At 38.9% G+C, this 16,269-nt stretch overlaps 2 protein-coding genes and 1 long non-coding RNA gene across 5 annotated transcripts in view; 1 reads left to right on the top strand and 2 right to left on the bottom strand.

Annotated features, from left to right (window-relative positions):
• Positions 1–16,269, bottom strand: part of LOC149046405 (uncharacterized) — a 78,346-nt gene that overhangs the window by 30,887 nt on the left and 31,190 nt on the right. The gene's annotated exons all lie outside the window — the stretch shown is intronic.
• Positions 87–6,044, top strand: LOC149046408 (uncharacterized). Of its 2 annotated transcripts, XR_016185695.1 has the most exons (3): positions 87–298; positions 4,306–5,210; positions 5,363–6,044. It is a non-coding gene; the product is annotated as an uncharacterized LOC149046408 (long non-coding RNA). The 2 variants fall into 2 exon arrangements; XR_016185696.1 differs by lacking the exon at positions 87–298 and adding an exon at positions 3,153–3,975 and having other exon boundaries at positions 4,306–6,044.
• Positions 5,979–11,642, bottom strand: LOC149046409 (uncharacterized). Its single transcript, XM_089203221.1, has 5 exons — positions 10,544–11,642; positions 10,140–10,175; positions 8,324–10,021; positions 7,194–7,548; positions 5,979–6,838 (listed from the first exon to the last, which is right to left on the bottom strand). The coding sequence occupies exons 1-5, from the start codon at positions 10,614–10,616 to the stop codon at positions 6,775–6,777; spliced, it is 2,226 nt and encodes a 741-aa protein (XP_089059347.1). The 5' UTR covers positions 10,617–11,642; the 3' UTR covers positions 5,979–6,774.

The raw sequence follows: 16,269 nt of genomic DNA on the forward strand, positions 1-16,269 counted from the left end.
TGTTTCCGACACGGGCATGATCACGTGGACCTTTTACGACTTGTCATTGGCTAACAAAGTGAATCCGCTGGCTTGCCGATTGCAGTGTTAATTGAAGTGCACAACTTTGTTCTGACTTCTCCGACCGGTTCTACGCTTCTAGACGATAGATACCTTGGTGATATAAATAATGATGTGAGCTCACTCTATGTAGAAATAATCGACAAGAATCGATTGTACTACAAATGCACGATTTGTGGCAGAAAGTTGTCGAGGAAACAAAGACTCGAAACTCACTTGAGTTGTGTTCATGGCAAAGGTGAGAAATAACACAAGCCAATCACAATTTTGAATGCGATTACAAATCGTCTTTTACCCTCATATTTATAAAAGAAGGATACCACATTAGGAAGTATAAGAGATACATAGATGATCCCAGTGCGTCTTACAAAGGAAAAACATTTGTACAAGAGACAGATTTAACTATATGCGATTACAGAGGTGCGTTGGAACTCTGGTCCACAAGTAGTTGTGCACTGTCCAAAGTATAAAACAATTTTGTTGATAGCTGACAGACAGAGAAGAACAACAAGTAAACTTTAGAGCTGTTATCATTGAAGTGTGACTTGCACTTTTCATTTGTATATAAAGAAGGACTTGTATTTTGCACCAAAAATAAAAAGATGTAATATTTTTTGGGAGATCCAGTGATTGTGACACATAAGACATTAAGTTATGAAAGGAAACTTGGTTTGTACTTCTCACTACTAACAAGTCTTGTTTTAAAAATATTTTCAGATCAGAGTTTCAAATAACGTAAACTGAAGACGTCATTTAAAAGGAGTTTTTTCTCAAAGGGAACATTGACGACCTCTGTCTTGTCTGCATGCCAAATGTTTGCAAAGTGTGTGGATGATCCACAAGTATTTGTAAGAATAAAATCAGCAAAACAGATTACAGCAATCAGTCACAAAAACAGAGCAAAAAAACTGAAAAAAAAAACAGCAACAACAATCATGAAGAAAGAAAAAAATAATGTCAACAAAAAATAAAAATGTCAGCAAAAAGTCTCTGACAGTGTTTGAGGCAACTGAGCTTGACTGTTCCAAGGTTTTTTAACAAAGGCAACCAGTAATGTAGGTTAGGGAAGTAACTTAAGTTCATAACTAACAAAGTTCTTTAAGTGTAGATAACAATGTAATTATTGTTAATTATTGTGGAAGTTGTGTACCAAGAAACAGCTAATGAACGTTTGATGATTTTGGCACATCAGTGAACATGAGACATTTTGCATCACAATAAAGATATTTTATGATCATGGAATCCAAGAATCCTTTGAGGTTAGAAAGCAAATCTGTGATATGAGTACATTGGGTTAATTGACAATTCCATTTAACATAATTGACTACTGGTTCATGAGAAAATCCATATTAATGTAGAGATTTACTAAAACTTAGTTTGAATAATAAATTTCATGATCTTTAAGTTATAAACATATACATGTATGTATATCTCTTGGTAAATTTTGTATAGCATACCTTTTATTGAGCCAAAGTTTTAAGCATCTGAAATTACTCTTTTTGTTAAAACCTTCACATTCAAGGTATTGAAAATTTCTTAGAATTTATGTGGACCTCAGGGTATTTAAATTGCCTCAAATTCAATTCCCAGAAATTCCCAAGAATTCCACCCTTCTTAAATTATAGGTAGTTTGTATAGCTGAGAATTCCTAGGAATTCCAAGTCTTCACAAAACTGGAGTCTTCCTTTCCCAGAAGTTCCAATTTGCATAATTGGGAATTTTTGAGAATTCCTAGGAATTCCCAGAAAACCGGGAATTCAGTTCACAAGGGTGTACAAATGATAAATAAATTTATTTAATCAATTGTCTCACAACTTTAGGTCACTATCAATAATGAAGGGAAAGCTATCATAGAAGGCATGCAATATCTCAACTGCTTTGATTCACATCTTTGTCAAGAAGTGAGTTGGATGGTTGCCCATTGCAATCTACAGTCCAATTTGTATTAAGTGGTCACCCATGGGGAATGGTGGGGTGACTGTTCAATAAAGGTGACCAGCAAATGACTTGCATGATGTTCGCACATAATATTTTCCTAACAATCCAAAGAAGAAAGATAATTTTTAATACCCTTTGGACATTTTAACTTAAGGTGCTAACATTGATTTTGGAAGATAAACACAGAATGAATGAACTGACTTGAAAGGTTACTCTGAGTTTTATTTGTGTGGCTCTGCTTTAAGTGACTGTTCAAATAGGCTGTTGGGCCTGTCTGTATTTCAGGCTTTAGGTGAAAATTACAGCAATTCATGGGAAAAGATTTTGGGACTTAAACTACCAACAGCTTAATACAGGGTGATTGCTTAATATGGTGCTGCTTAATACAGGTTTGACTGAATGTAGCAGAAGCATCAAACAATCCTGCTGAAAAGTAGTAAAGCATAATCATTCAACCTCATCACTGAAAAAAACTTGCAGTATGGTAATAAATCCATTACACTCTTAATTAAGTAGTACCGGTAACAAAAACAATCAAATGTTAATCATTCGATAATTATATCAGTGGCTAAATCTATATATTATCATTAAATAGATGTACACTGCATTAATAATATTATTAAATAGATGTACACTGCAGCACTCATTAGTAAGAGGATGTTGCCTTCTGGATGGAACAAGCAATTTTGTACCAATAACAATTTACCATGGTTACAACACCTACCTCTGTGTATAATATTGTGGTTATCTCTAAGGTAGCTTAAACCTTTAAAATCTGTAAGAGAACAATTTTCATACAACTGACACCTGGGTAAGAAACATATTTCACAACCCAAAAATTGATCTTAGAGCCCTGCATATGCAAAGTCTTGTTTGAACAGAAATTTATAGCCAGACAAGTACAATACATAGAGAGCAACATGTCTAACTATTCCACAGAAAGGAGGATTACCTTTTGAGCATGTGGTTTTCCTTGCTCTCTCTGCACAGTGCAAGAAAACCTAAATTTGAATCCAATCCCATAAATAAAGCTGGATTTTACATCTTTCTTTTCTTTTTTCAGCCTTGATGGCTGCAGCATAATTTTGGACGTAAAATTCCCCTTTCTCAAAATTCAAGGTTTTTCTTATCCTTGAGGTAATACTGTGTACATTAATCCTGGACTACACGTGTAATTGTCCAACTATCTGCTCTACATAATATATATAAAATATAAACTAGTTCTTACCGCAATTGTGATAACTCCCAAAATATCCTCAGGTACTAGATCAGCCTTTTTCAATATTTGATCCAGGAAGTCACCATCCTGAATACGAAACCAATAAGATAATTATTTCACCTCATTAACACTTTCACTTCCAAGAGAAAAATATTGGCAACAAACTCAGTGGGTCTGCCACCAGGCAAAAGTTGCGCTACGTTCTTCTGAAGTCTCAACGTGATCTTGTTTATACAGCACCAGGATTGCTTAAAGAATGAAGAGACTTTGACATCAGCCTCCTTTCTCTACTATTAAAAACTCTTTGTCCGACGCAACTACCTCCTCTGTGCAGCGGATGGGATTGTCCCCCAAGCACAGGTGATTTTAGCTCGACTGCAGACATCGTCAGAATTAAGTTTTACTGCAATGATAATATTCATAGGTTTCACAGCGGAGAGTCGAGTGATGCAGAATTTTGTTCACTTTGGGATGAAATCAAAATAGTCCTTTTACGTATAGCTTCCCATATCAGCGAAGAAACAAAACTTGAATGGGAAGAAGCAATCAACAGGCTGCGGCATGATCCCTTAACCCCAGAGGCTGCAAGAAATGCCGAGAAACTACAGGAAATGTATCAGAAAGACATGATCACAAAAGAAAGTCTTGCATCAGGGTTCGCTCGAGTGGAGGAGCAAATTCAAGACCTGGGGAATCAAAATGAACAGCTTCGCGAATTGGTGACAAACAGGCTGGCTCTTCATCGGCAGAAGGAGGGGGTCGGTTTAAGGAAGAGACTGGCTTACTTTAAGAAATTCAGTGAATATTGAATTATATAGCCTACTTTGCCATTATAAGAGAAAGTTTCTATGAAACTGTGGTGCTGCGTCTGTGGGAGAGTGTAACAGGGTAATTTAGAGTGAAATAGAGTTCATTTGCTTGGATAGAGATTAGGTAATTTAGTATTATCAACTGAGTTGATAACGTAAATTGGCCACCGTAAAGAGTTTCAAAGCTGACGTTTGGAGTGTTAGCCCTTCGTCAGAGAGAATGACGAAGTTGAAGTGATTACCATGATATTCTGACCAAAGTAATTCTTCTTATCACAGCTCCCCTTCGTATTATCATCGATGTCAGATCCATGACATGCCGCAGCTCTCGAGAGGAAGCTCCAACGACGACGAAATCCTTTCTTCCGCAGCCAACTGCTTCAGCCGACGAACCTCTGGCGACTTTGACAATCACAGCTAATCAGCCCATACAAAGAATAGGCTTGGAAATACGTCGACATTACGATCTATCAAAAGCTGAGGAAAATAGATTTGTTCAACGTCTCGAGGATGTCGTACTGTTTGATCTCGGGATGGTTCTCAAAAAAGCATGCAAGGGGTTCTGGATGACCCTACCATGATCAGCGAGCTTGAAAGGTTAGTTTACACGGTAACCCTGTACGATGCTTCAGGGCTTGTCAAGAGACATACTCTTTCTCATTTCTATTGGTACCACGACAGGCCGCGTCCTTATCTAGCTTGGGAAACATTTTTCAGTGTCTGAAACAAGTCTGCTAAAAACAAAGGAAATTGAATTTACTTGCTTCCGATTTTAAGACCTTACAGCTAAAAACCTTACCCTAAAACCTTTTTGCGTTGTTCACGTCCAGTGTGAGCGAACATAAAACAGTAAAGATCTTACCTTCTGTAAACAAAATTATTATGTCTTTGGTCTCGTGAAATGTTGCAAATTTCCTCAACACTGCCTCTAGGTTTCATTCTTGCAAATTCCAGCTGTAAGAGGCATCATGGTCAAATATGGTTAACGCCGCCTGGATTCCGAATCGAGAGGCCCGAGGTTATGATAATGACAATGACAATCATATCGATAACGAAGGTATCGTCATCGAAGATAACGTCATCGACATCGATGACGACAATGACGATGACGATGAATATAATGACAATGAGGATGATGAGGATGACTGTGACGGTGAGGAACCGATAGACCGACATGCTATACAGTAAGTGTTAGTTACTCTTGGCTAATTATCGCAAACGAAACCGGGATAAGCCCTAACAAGATGAAGCAGTTGCCTCGTGTTCAGTCTGAAATCTAGAGGTATTCACAAAATCTTTTAATTAAACTCTTATATCTAACGATCTAATCGAACAGAACCATAAAAGAGGTAGAGGAACGCATGCTCAGCGAAGAAAAATAAAAACTCACGAAATCAGATGATGCTGGTGGTTAAGGAGGAAAGTCACCTTAAAATAACTTTAGGCGGTGAACATGCTGTAATGACAAGAATCACACAGAAAACTTGTAACTCTGGGTTCTGTTTTTGATGTTATTACTGAAGTGGTTGGACATCTGGATCAGTTTATTTTACACTGTTGGTTAATTGTATGAAACAAGTCTGACGGGTTTTACAGGTATGGATCATGATTTGCCGATAGGTTTAGCTGAGAAAGGAACGAAGTCAATGCGAACACGAAGTTCGGAGGAAAGCATACAGCGCCCATGTCCTCTTTCAAAGCCCTTGATTCGCGTTTGAAGACGAAATTTCCGTCTTGCTGTACCTTTGTGGGAACGAGGATGATGGAGTCCTTTCGGACGTTCGTGTCAGTAGTAGAAACTATCGAATCGAGCCTCATGATTATATGATGTCAACCAACAATTACTTATTTATCAGAAACCTTGTCTTTTTGAGGCGTTTTACTGACCTTGTTGGATTATTTCAGTTTTTTAATCTATTTAAAATTTAACAAGGAATTTAAAAGCTGTCAGCAACATCACAAATGTTGTTTTAATGTTCTTAACTCAAACTAATGGGGTATAATAAAAGTTAGCAATACTTAACCGTTACCATTCTCATTATTATAAAGTCAGTAAAACACTTACACGTTACACGGGCAAGATATCTAAAATTCCTTGAATGTCTTGGATAGGCTACCCTCCATCAATTGCGATTACTGTTTCTTTTTTAGTGAAATACCACCTATTCTAAATTGAATTGAATCAGTAAAGAACAAGCCGAAAAGTTTCTAAATATCTATACATATATACAATCGTTAGCACTTAACTGAAAGGACTACGCCTAGAAAGAATCTTCCCGGCTAGGATCTCTGGAAATAGCCAGACTCACTTGTCCAAAACAACGGCACTTTCTTTAAACCACACCTATTTACACCATTACGAAGAAACTAAAACGGTCCAGTGAAGTGAAACTTGACCTAGGACGTTCACTATAATAATGATAGCAACCATCATTTAAATTTTCAGCTCTTGTTTTCAAGTCTCATTCAGTTAATGACTGAATGTTTTATGTGACTGATGCATGATCATAACAGACTCAAATTCGACAAAAATGGAGATGTCTGTGACGGAGAAAGAATGTTCCATAACTACCTACATTTTAAACTAAGACGATTGCTTAAGAGGAGACGTCACGCAGAAGTGACTGTATCATCATTCTTGCGGAACTTCTAAGTAGTACTGCCTTGGTACACTTGAAGACACTCAGAACTGGACAAGATTACACGGTTCACATCAAGAGATTCTCTGTCAGAGTTTGTTACCGGATTTCAGGAGTACCCTTGCATGGCTCCCAATAGATGCTCCTTTAATTCTTCCAATTCTTTCCTGGTCCTGTGCGAGGAAAGGCACATCAACCAAAAACTCGGAAAATTTAATGCTTAACCCTTTAACTCCCCGAAGTGATTAACATGTAACTTCTCCCAATAATATCCACACATTGTCCAGCAAACAAGTAATGAGAATTCTCAAACTTATCAGGTAGAAGTTATTTTGATCTAACACCAAATTCTTGTAACTAATCCACAAGAAAATATGAAGCCACCAGAGAGGAGAATTAAGAATGAGATCTCAGTAGCTAAAGAATTAAGGAGGTGGGTAAAGGTGTTAATGTTTAATTCATCAACACCTGCATGCCTAAAGGAGCCCTAATGAAACGAAAAGTTTATAGTGATAGACAGTTGTTTACCTTTTAAAAGCGTCGTCTCCCTCATCCAATATTTTCTTTTGCATGGCCTCGCATCTTTCAAGACAAACCTTGGCTGGTTCGAATTCTTTCTTCATTTTATGAACCATCGCAAGGTCAAAAAGCGACTTAGCGGTGTCTCGATGGTCCTTCAGTAACTCGAGCCGAATCTCCAACGCGTCTTTCGAATATAGTTCGGCAGTGTTGTACTTTCCCTGGGCAAAATAATTGTTTGACAGACTGTTGAGGACGGTTGCAGTGAAAGGATGTTTACCCAGTGTTCTTCTGTAAATGGGTAGCGTCTTTCTTTCTCTGACCTTGATTGCCTGCTCATGATTTCCCTTGAGCGAAAGGACCACTACCGAGGGAATCACAGTTTCATCATTGAATTTGTAAAGCATTCTTATCCTTCAAGAAGTGATACAATATTACAATAATTCCAAAGATACAATAATTCCAATTTAGTCATTTTCGGCTGACCATGAAGATCATTAAGAAAGGTAGTAAAAGTGATTTTTGTTGTCTTAAAGAAAAGATTTTGAAGTAGCCGTGACCCCTTTAAAGTATTTTGCATTAGAATACATGTGAAGGATTTCGTTCCTTGTAATGTTTATAATCAACCACTAGATAGCATCTAGTGGTTGATTACAAACAAAGGACAATTTTCGATACATTTCAGAGTTTTGCACTTTCTCAGTGTTCTAAGGATCTTGTCAAGGGCCAGACTATGCTATGACTATGCCAGACTATGCTAGATGCTATCTAGTGGTTGATTACAAACATTATAAGGACACTTTTCAATACATTTCAGAGTTTTGCACCTTCTCGGTGTTCTAAGGATCCTGTCAAGAGCCAGACTAAATGAATGACGGCTATTAGGCTGAATCTTGACTAATGAGAGGCTAAAATCATAATGGAGGATTAGGATGCTTCTCTTGCTTTTTTCACTCAGAGCACAGGCCACAATCTGTAACGCATTGTCAATTGTGACTCTTTATTCATCGATTTTGAAGATTCATACGTAAGCAAATGCTCAAAACAATCTTAAAATACGATCCCACAAACTGCCCTGCAAAATGTATGATCAATGCGCTCGCAAATTAATTTGGTACCTAACCATTTTGTGCACCTACCTCCCAGATCATTATACGTTGCACCGAGCATAACGTCGTCATCCTGTCCTTCCGATCGAATTCTGATTGCCTGTTGGACTTTTTCTTTTGCCTCCTCAAAAAAGCCTTCTGTGGCGAGACATCGACCAAGTTTGGCAAGGCACTGAGCTCGGCTGTTCCCTTTTTTAATTCCAAGATTACGTTGGATACGGTCAGCCTGCGTGAAGTATTCTTTGGCTATTTCAGCGTGTAAAGCACACGGACCAATTGGAGGACAGGAACAGCTGAATACTTCTTTTAGCCCCAAGGACGTGAGGCAATCGCTCAGTCTCGTCTGATCTTTCATCTCTTCGCATCTCTTTCTTAGAGATTTGAAGACATATTCAAATTTGGCCTTTCCCATCATCTTCGCCAGTAGCTCCGTTACCCTGTTGAAAACATCAATGCACCTTCTTGTTTGTTCTTCATCCATTTGGCCATTTTTGCACCATTCAACGAGCTGCATGACATTCGCTTCATCTTTCTGAAAGGCTGCAATAGCTTCTGACACGTTCTGGCTCAGGAACATTTTAAAGATGTCTTCCAGAAAGGTTAAAAAATGGCGGATAAACATTCTCCGAGCATCTAGGATCACTTCACGAAACTCCTGCTCCCTTGCCTTAGTTTCACAATAATCACGAATTACTCGAAGGAGGGTATAGGAGTATTCATCCCCATTAATGTGTTCTTCTAGAAGTGATCGCTGGGACAGTTCCAGTCCACATCGTCTGAGTTGAGACGCACTCATCTCCGTTGATTGAAATATTTCCACTGCTTCAGACAGAGAAAAACGCCTTCTGAGTAATGCAAATCTGATAAGGGCACACTTTTCTTTCGAATCAAGCCTCTCGAAGCAATGATCGATACAAACGTCGATCTTTTTATCCGCTGATACCGTTTGAATCTTTGTCAAGAAATCGAATTTTTCTTGAGGCGAAGGACATCTCATCTCTTCCAAGAGACTTGGCAGGTTACTGTGGTAGGAGGCCAGGGTGTAAAGGACCAAGGGAATACCGCTGCAAATCTCTGACAAGTCATGTGCTTGAGTTGTATTGACTTGCCTATCCTTCCACACTCTTTTCAAAAGCTCAACGGATTCTTCTGGCTTAAAAGGTGACAGATGAACCATTTCTTGACCTGATTCCGGAAAAGAAACTTTCTCTGAAGAGGTGAGAAGAAGCTTGACTTTGCCTGCAACCATTAAAATGTCATTGATAAGATTCTTAATCTTCGATCCTTCCTCAGATGGGTTCTTCTGCTGGAGTAACAATTCACTTTTGGGGAGCTGCATTCTGTCATCCAAATAAAGTATAAATTCAAAATTATCCAAAAGCAAAATGGTGTAAAAATCTTGGCTTTTCAAGCGATTTTTCAGCTCAGGTATTGGATTCTCCACAGGTGCGTGATATACTTGCTGAAGAGCCTTCTCAGCAAAATCATGGGAAAGTTTTATGTTTCTGCAGTTGACGTAGATCACCACGGTACTTCCCCCAGAATTCAGTATGTCGTTTGCCACTTTCGTCGCCACGGTCGTCTTCCCTATACCAGTGACACCATGTATGAGAAGGCATCTGCAATTGTGCTCTGGAGAAAGGTATTTTCTGATTTCCTCGCATTCTGTTTCGCGATTAACGAAATGCGGTACCGTTTGGGGGAGAAGAGACAATTTTCTATCGATTCCTGTAAGTCAATGCAAAGTATTGCAATGGAAGATAAGTTAAACCTCACAGATACATGCCGCAATTTCCATAAACAGAAAATGGTGGATAGAAGAAACAGCATCAGAAAGAGAAAATACCTGCTAAAATTTTCTCAACTGGTTTTGATGACCCACCTGAAATTAGAAACCAGCTGAGATGTTATGTCATTAATTAAAGCAACAGCTACTCAAGCTGTCTTCCTATTCTCTCACTATTCATTCTGGCTATTCCTCTTTAATCTTATCTTGCCTGTCTTACTATTGTTATATATTCTCATCCTTCCCTTTTCACATCCATTTTCTAGGGCGTCACCTTCTTATCTAATTTTTTTTCCTTGCCGGTGGCCGCTTAAAAGCCTGCTCATCTTTTGCTGGCTATTTCCGGCTCTATCCTTGTAAAGTGTATATACCAGCCAAATAAGAGTATATCATCCAACAATTAAGCTATTGCCAGTTTTACTTGTTAAAAAGATATCTTAAATTAAAAAACGGCAGATCTTGACCTGAAGGTCCCAGGATTCCTGGATTACTTTCTTGAATTGGTGTTCCAGCAGGTGGATCTGGTCGCCCATCCATCTGTGAGAGAAAGTTTTGAGTTCTCAACGAAATGTACCTGGTTATGCATGCAGTCTTATTTTATTTTCATAAAAAGCTGAGTAGGGGCCTTGGGATGAGGCCTGCTGCCCGTGTTATTTCTATGACACCCCTTTTAGCGTAAGAAACGAAAACTAGACAAGTAGTCTTTTATTTATTAATTGTGAGTTTTAGATGAACAACATGTAAATCACTTTGGCGTCGACTTTTCAGTTTGAATGTGATGTCATATGTACACTTAGCACACTGTTAGACCAGCTATGGTCGGGGAATCCCGTCAGGGGCATTTTCAGTATTTCAAGCTGTACCAATAACGATTCGTACAAGTTGAGAATCTCCCTGATGTGAAATAAAATTTGACCACGTTTTTGTGTCTTCGAGACTCGTATGTATCAGGCACAACCGAGGCACTAAGTACCTTGAGCAGTCCGGTCAACGACGGAATGGAAAAGGTCGATTAAAAAGGAACCGGTATTTATCTCGATAATTTAACGAATGGCTGGAGATTTCTACAATCTCTAACGACGCCAGACCTCGACTTCAGCATAACATGTGACGTGTGTAAGCGGCGTTGAGTTGTCAGACAAGACAAATGTTGGTGACTGTAAGATGGTGTGTAAGAGGTGTACAAAGTGCGGAGCTTTTGCTCTACTTTTTCTGCTCGTGAAATCTTTTCTTTGTCCAGTTCTCACCCTATTGAGTTTAAAACAGAAACATAAACAACTCGTGGTCGGTTTTCCTGCTCTCAGACCACGCAGATTTGGGTGACTGTATATGTTGATATTTTGCCGAGGGCGCTGAGATATACAAATTATTAAACGCATGCGCAGAGCTTTTTCTCGTGAAATATTTTGTTTCGTCGTGTTCTCGTTGTTGTCTCCGTCGCAGTCATGGTTTGCTAAAGGTCGTACTGTGACTACAACTGCGCTATTGATTTACACCCCTCAGGTATTTTCAGAATAAGCTTACTTTCAAGTGGCCATCAAACTCTTATATTCTTTCCAACTCATATTTGAACGAATGTCAAGTCTTTCAAGCTAGAGACAGAGTCCCAACAGATTCATAAAAATAACAAAACAACAAGCTCACTGTACTTTCCATGGTTCCGTCTTAACTAAATAATCAGCACTTGGAATCTTAGAACTACGTTAGTTAAACCGGATTAATGAGCAAGAATGACTCCATAATTAATCGACAGAAGATCTGTTGCAATACCTTAAAAGTTCTTAAACCAAGCGTAAATGAAATTTCATGGGAATTAATGAAGTGACCGTTGATCTGCATTGACCAAATTTAATGTTAACTATTCACGACGTTTGGACAGGTCCAGACACGACAACACGGCATGTTTCGACATGTTACTTACACTTAAATGATCATCCTTCAAACTGCCAGATATTTGCCTCGTTTCAAATGAAAAGGAGCTGCATAGTGACACAGAAATCGTCCAAAGACCTCACCCTGTACGGGTATTTAACATTTAAGTGTAATTTCCACAGATTCTAAGCGAAAGCGGAAATAAAAATCCTTAGTGCGTTAAAAAATCTTGTCATGACTTATAACTTTGAAATTCCTCTACAATCGATATGAACGTGCTTAGTTGGCTCATTAAAACGTCTCTTGAATAAATTTCTATCATCAACCTTAGAGAGAAGTCAAGCAAATACAAATTACGATTGTGATCGAAATTCGCCGAGTCGAACGTAGGCGCTCTGACCCTTTTATTTCCAAACGGACCCGGTAAAACCTGTCGGAAACCTCAGAGTAATGTCACCTTCACAGTTAAACCTTAAATGTTCTTTTCCTACCTTGTTTGCACTGAACCCGGTTATGTAGCGCTGACTGAAAGGTTGAAAATACGTTGAAGAATATTTGTAAGTACATCGCAACTCGACGAACACGGTTCTGATTGATGGCTTCCTCAATCAGATCTGTAAACTGATCTGATTGATGGAGCCATCAAAGCGTATAAATCTCTTCATTTGATTATTGCAGGGGTTAAGATGTTACCGGAAATGGGCGATAACTCCAAATTGTTGTTTACCTCTCCGGTCAACTCATCTCCCAACTCGCCTTTAAACGGTCCCCTAAACTTAGAAATCAACTGAGGCTTCTTCCATCGTGCTTACGATTCAAACTATAGTTAAATTTCACTCAAGGCTGTATTGAGTTTGGGTCTTTCGTCGTATTTTTAGTATATTTTCCCACGTTTTCGAGAAGGGTCTTGATTATTTCCATTGGCCACCTGGCCTTAGTGTCACAAACTCTCAGACTGCCTTTTTACTCAAAAATGAAAGAACGCTGACTCTCTCAAACATTGATATATGCTTTTCAATATCGATGCATATGACGCTTTTTTGTGATATTCCGAAAAAGAGAACGGAAGCGACAGATAGTTTTGAGTTCTCAACGAAGTATACCTGGCTATGCATGCAGTCTTATTTTATTTTCATAAAAAGCTGAGTAGGGGCCTCGGGATGAGGCCTGCGGCCTGTTTTATTTCTAAGACACCCCTCTATGCGTACAAAATGAAAAGTGGACAAGTAGACTTTTATTTATTAATTGTGAGTTTTAGATGAACAACATTCAGATAAACAGCATTTTATTCACTTTGCGTCTACTTCTCAGTTTAAATGTGATGTCATATGTACTCTTAGCACATCGTTAGACCAGCCATGGTCGGGGAATCCCATCAGGGGCATTTTTATTATTTCAAGCTGCACCAATAACGATTAGCTCAAGTTGAGAATTGCCCTGATGTGAAATAAAATTTGATCATGTTTTTGTGTCTTTGAGACCCGTATGTATCAAGCGCGACTGAGGCACTAAGTACTTTAAGCAGTCCGGTCAACGACGGAAAGGAAAAGGTCGATTAAAAAGGAATCGGTATTTATCTCAATAATTTTGCAAATGGCTGAAGGTCTCTACTATCTCTAACGACGCCAGACCTCGACTTCAGAATACCATGTGACATGTGTAAGCGGCGTTGAGTTCTAAATAGTGTGTTCCCATTGTCAGACAAGACAAATGTTGGTGACCGAAAGATGGTGTTTAAGAGGTGTACAAAGTTTTTAGCACGCGTGCGGAGCTTTTGCTCCGCTTTTTCTGCTCGTGAAATCTTTTGTTTGTCGCGTTCTTCACCCTATTGAGTTTAAAACAGAAACAGAAACAACTCGTGGTCGGTTTCCCTGTTCTCAGACCACACAGATTTGGTCGACTGTGTACGTTGATATTTTGCCGAGGGCGCTGAGATGTACAAATTGTTAAACTCACGTGCAGAGCTTTTTCTCCGTACTGTGAGCACAATTGTGCAATTGATTTGCGCCATTCGAGTAATTTCAGAGTTAGCATACTTTCAAGTAGCGATCAAACTCTTATATTCTTTCCAACTCGTAATTGAACGAATGTCAGAATTCCAACAGATTCGTAAGAAAGCTAAAACAACAAGCTTACTGTACTTTCCACGGTTCCGTCTTAACTAAATAATCAGCACTTGGAATCTTAGAACTACGTTAGTTAAACCGGATTAATGAGCAACAATGACTCCAGAATTAATCGACAGAAGATGTGTTGGAATACCTTAAAAGTTCTTAAACCAAGCGTAAATGAAATTTAATGGTAATTAACGAAGTGACCGTTGATCTGCATTGACCAAATTGAATGTTAACTATTCACGAAGTTTGGACAGGTCCAGACACGACAACACGGCATGTTTCGACATGTTACTTACACTTAAATGATCATTCCTCAACTGCCAGATATTTGCCTCGTTTTACCCGCCAGGGGTATTTTTATTATTTCAAGCTGTACCAATAACGATTAGCTCAGGTTGAGAATTGCCCCGATGTGAAATAAAATTTGATCATGTTTTTGTGTCTTCGAGACCCGTATGTATCAAGCGCGACTGAGGCACTAAGTACTTTAAGCAGTCTGGTCAACGACTATCTCTAACGACGCCAGACCTCGACTTCAGCATACCATGTGACATGTGTAAGCGGCGTTGAGTTCTAAATAGTGTGTTCCCGTTGTCAGACTAGACAAATGTTGGTGACCGAAAGATGGTGTTTTAGAGGTGTACAAAGTTTTTAACACGCGTGCGAAGCTTTTGCTCTGCTTTTTTTGCTCGTGAAATCTTTTGTTTGTCGCGTTCTTCACCCTATTGAGTTTAAAACAGGAACATAAACAACTCGTGGTCGGTTTTCCTGTTCTCAGACCACGCAGATTTGGTTGACTGAGTATGTTGATATTTTGCCGAGGGCGCTGAGATGTATAAATTGTTAAACTCACGTGCAGAGCTTTTTCTCTGTACTGTGACCACAACTGTACAATTGATTTACGCCCTTCGGGTAATTTCAGAATGAGCATACTTTCAAGTAGCGATCAAACTCTTATATTCTTTCCAACTCGCAATTGAGCGAATGTCACACCTTTCAAGCTAGAGACAGAATTCCAAGAGATTCATAAAAATGATAAAACAAAAAGCTTACTGTACTTTCCATGGTTCCGTCTTAAATAAATAATCAGCACTTGGAATCTTAGAACTACATTAGTTGAACCTGAGCAAGAATGACTCCATAAGTAATCGACAGAGGATCTTTTGGAATACCTTAAAAGTTCTTAAAGCAAGCGTAAATGAAATCTAATGGTAATTCACGAAGTGAACGTTGACCAAATTGAATGTTAACTATTCACGACGTTTGGACAGGTCCGAACACGACAACACGGCATGTTTCGAAATGTTACTTGCATTTAAAATGATCATTCCTCAAACTGCCAGATATTTGCCTCGTTTTAAATGAAAAGCAGCTACATAGTGACACAGAAATCGTCCAAAGACCTCACCCTGTACGGGTATTAAACATTTAAGTGCAATTTCCACGCATTCTGAGTGAAAGCGGAAATTACAGACCTTGGTGCGTCAACAAATATTGCCATGTCTCATAACTTTGAAATTCCTCTACAATCGATAGGAATGTGCTTGGTTGGCTCACTGAAACGTCTCTTGAATAAATTTCTATCGTCAATCCCATAGAGTAGTCAAGCAATTACAAATTATGATCGTGATCAAAATTAGCCGAGTCGAACGTAAGTGCACTGATCTTTTAAATTCCAAACGGACCCGGTAAAACCTGTCTGAAACCTCAGAGTAATGTAACTTTTGCAGTTAAACCTTAAATGTTCTTTTCTTACCTTGTTTTCACTGAACCCGGTTATGTAGCGCTGACTGAGGTTGAAAATACGACGAAGACTTCTTGTAAATACATCACAGTCCGAAGAACCCGGTTCTGATTGATGGAACCATCAGACCGTTTAAATCTCTTAACTTTATTAATGCTGGGGTTAAATAGGCGATAACTCCAAATTGTTTTTTCCTCTCCGGTCAACTCATCCCCCAACTCGCCTTTAAATGGTCTCCTGAACCTAAAAATGAACCGAGGCGTCTTCCATCATGCTTACGGTCCAAAACTATAGTTAAATTTCATTCAAGGTCGTATCGAGTCTTTCGTCGTATTTTTAGTGTATTTTCCCACGATTTCGAAAAGGGTCTTGATTACTTCCACGGGCCACCTGGCCTTAGTGTCACAAAATCTCAGAATACCTTTTTACCCAAAAGAACGTCGACTCTTTCAAACAT

The sequence above is a fragment of the Pocillopora damicornis genome, chromosome 4 (assembly GCF_964200805.1).
Source record: "Pocillopora damicornis chromosome 4, jaPocDami1.2, whole genome shotgun sequence".
NCBI lineage: Eukaryota > Metazoa > Cnidaria > Anthozoa > Scleractinia > Pocilloporidae > Pocillopora > Pocillopora damicornis.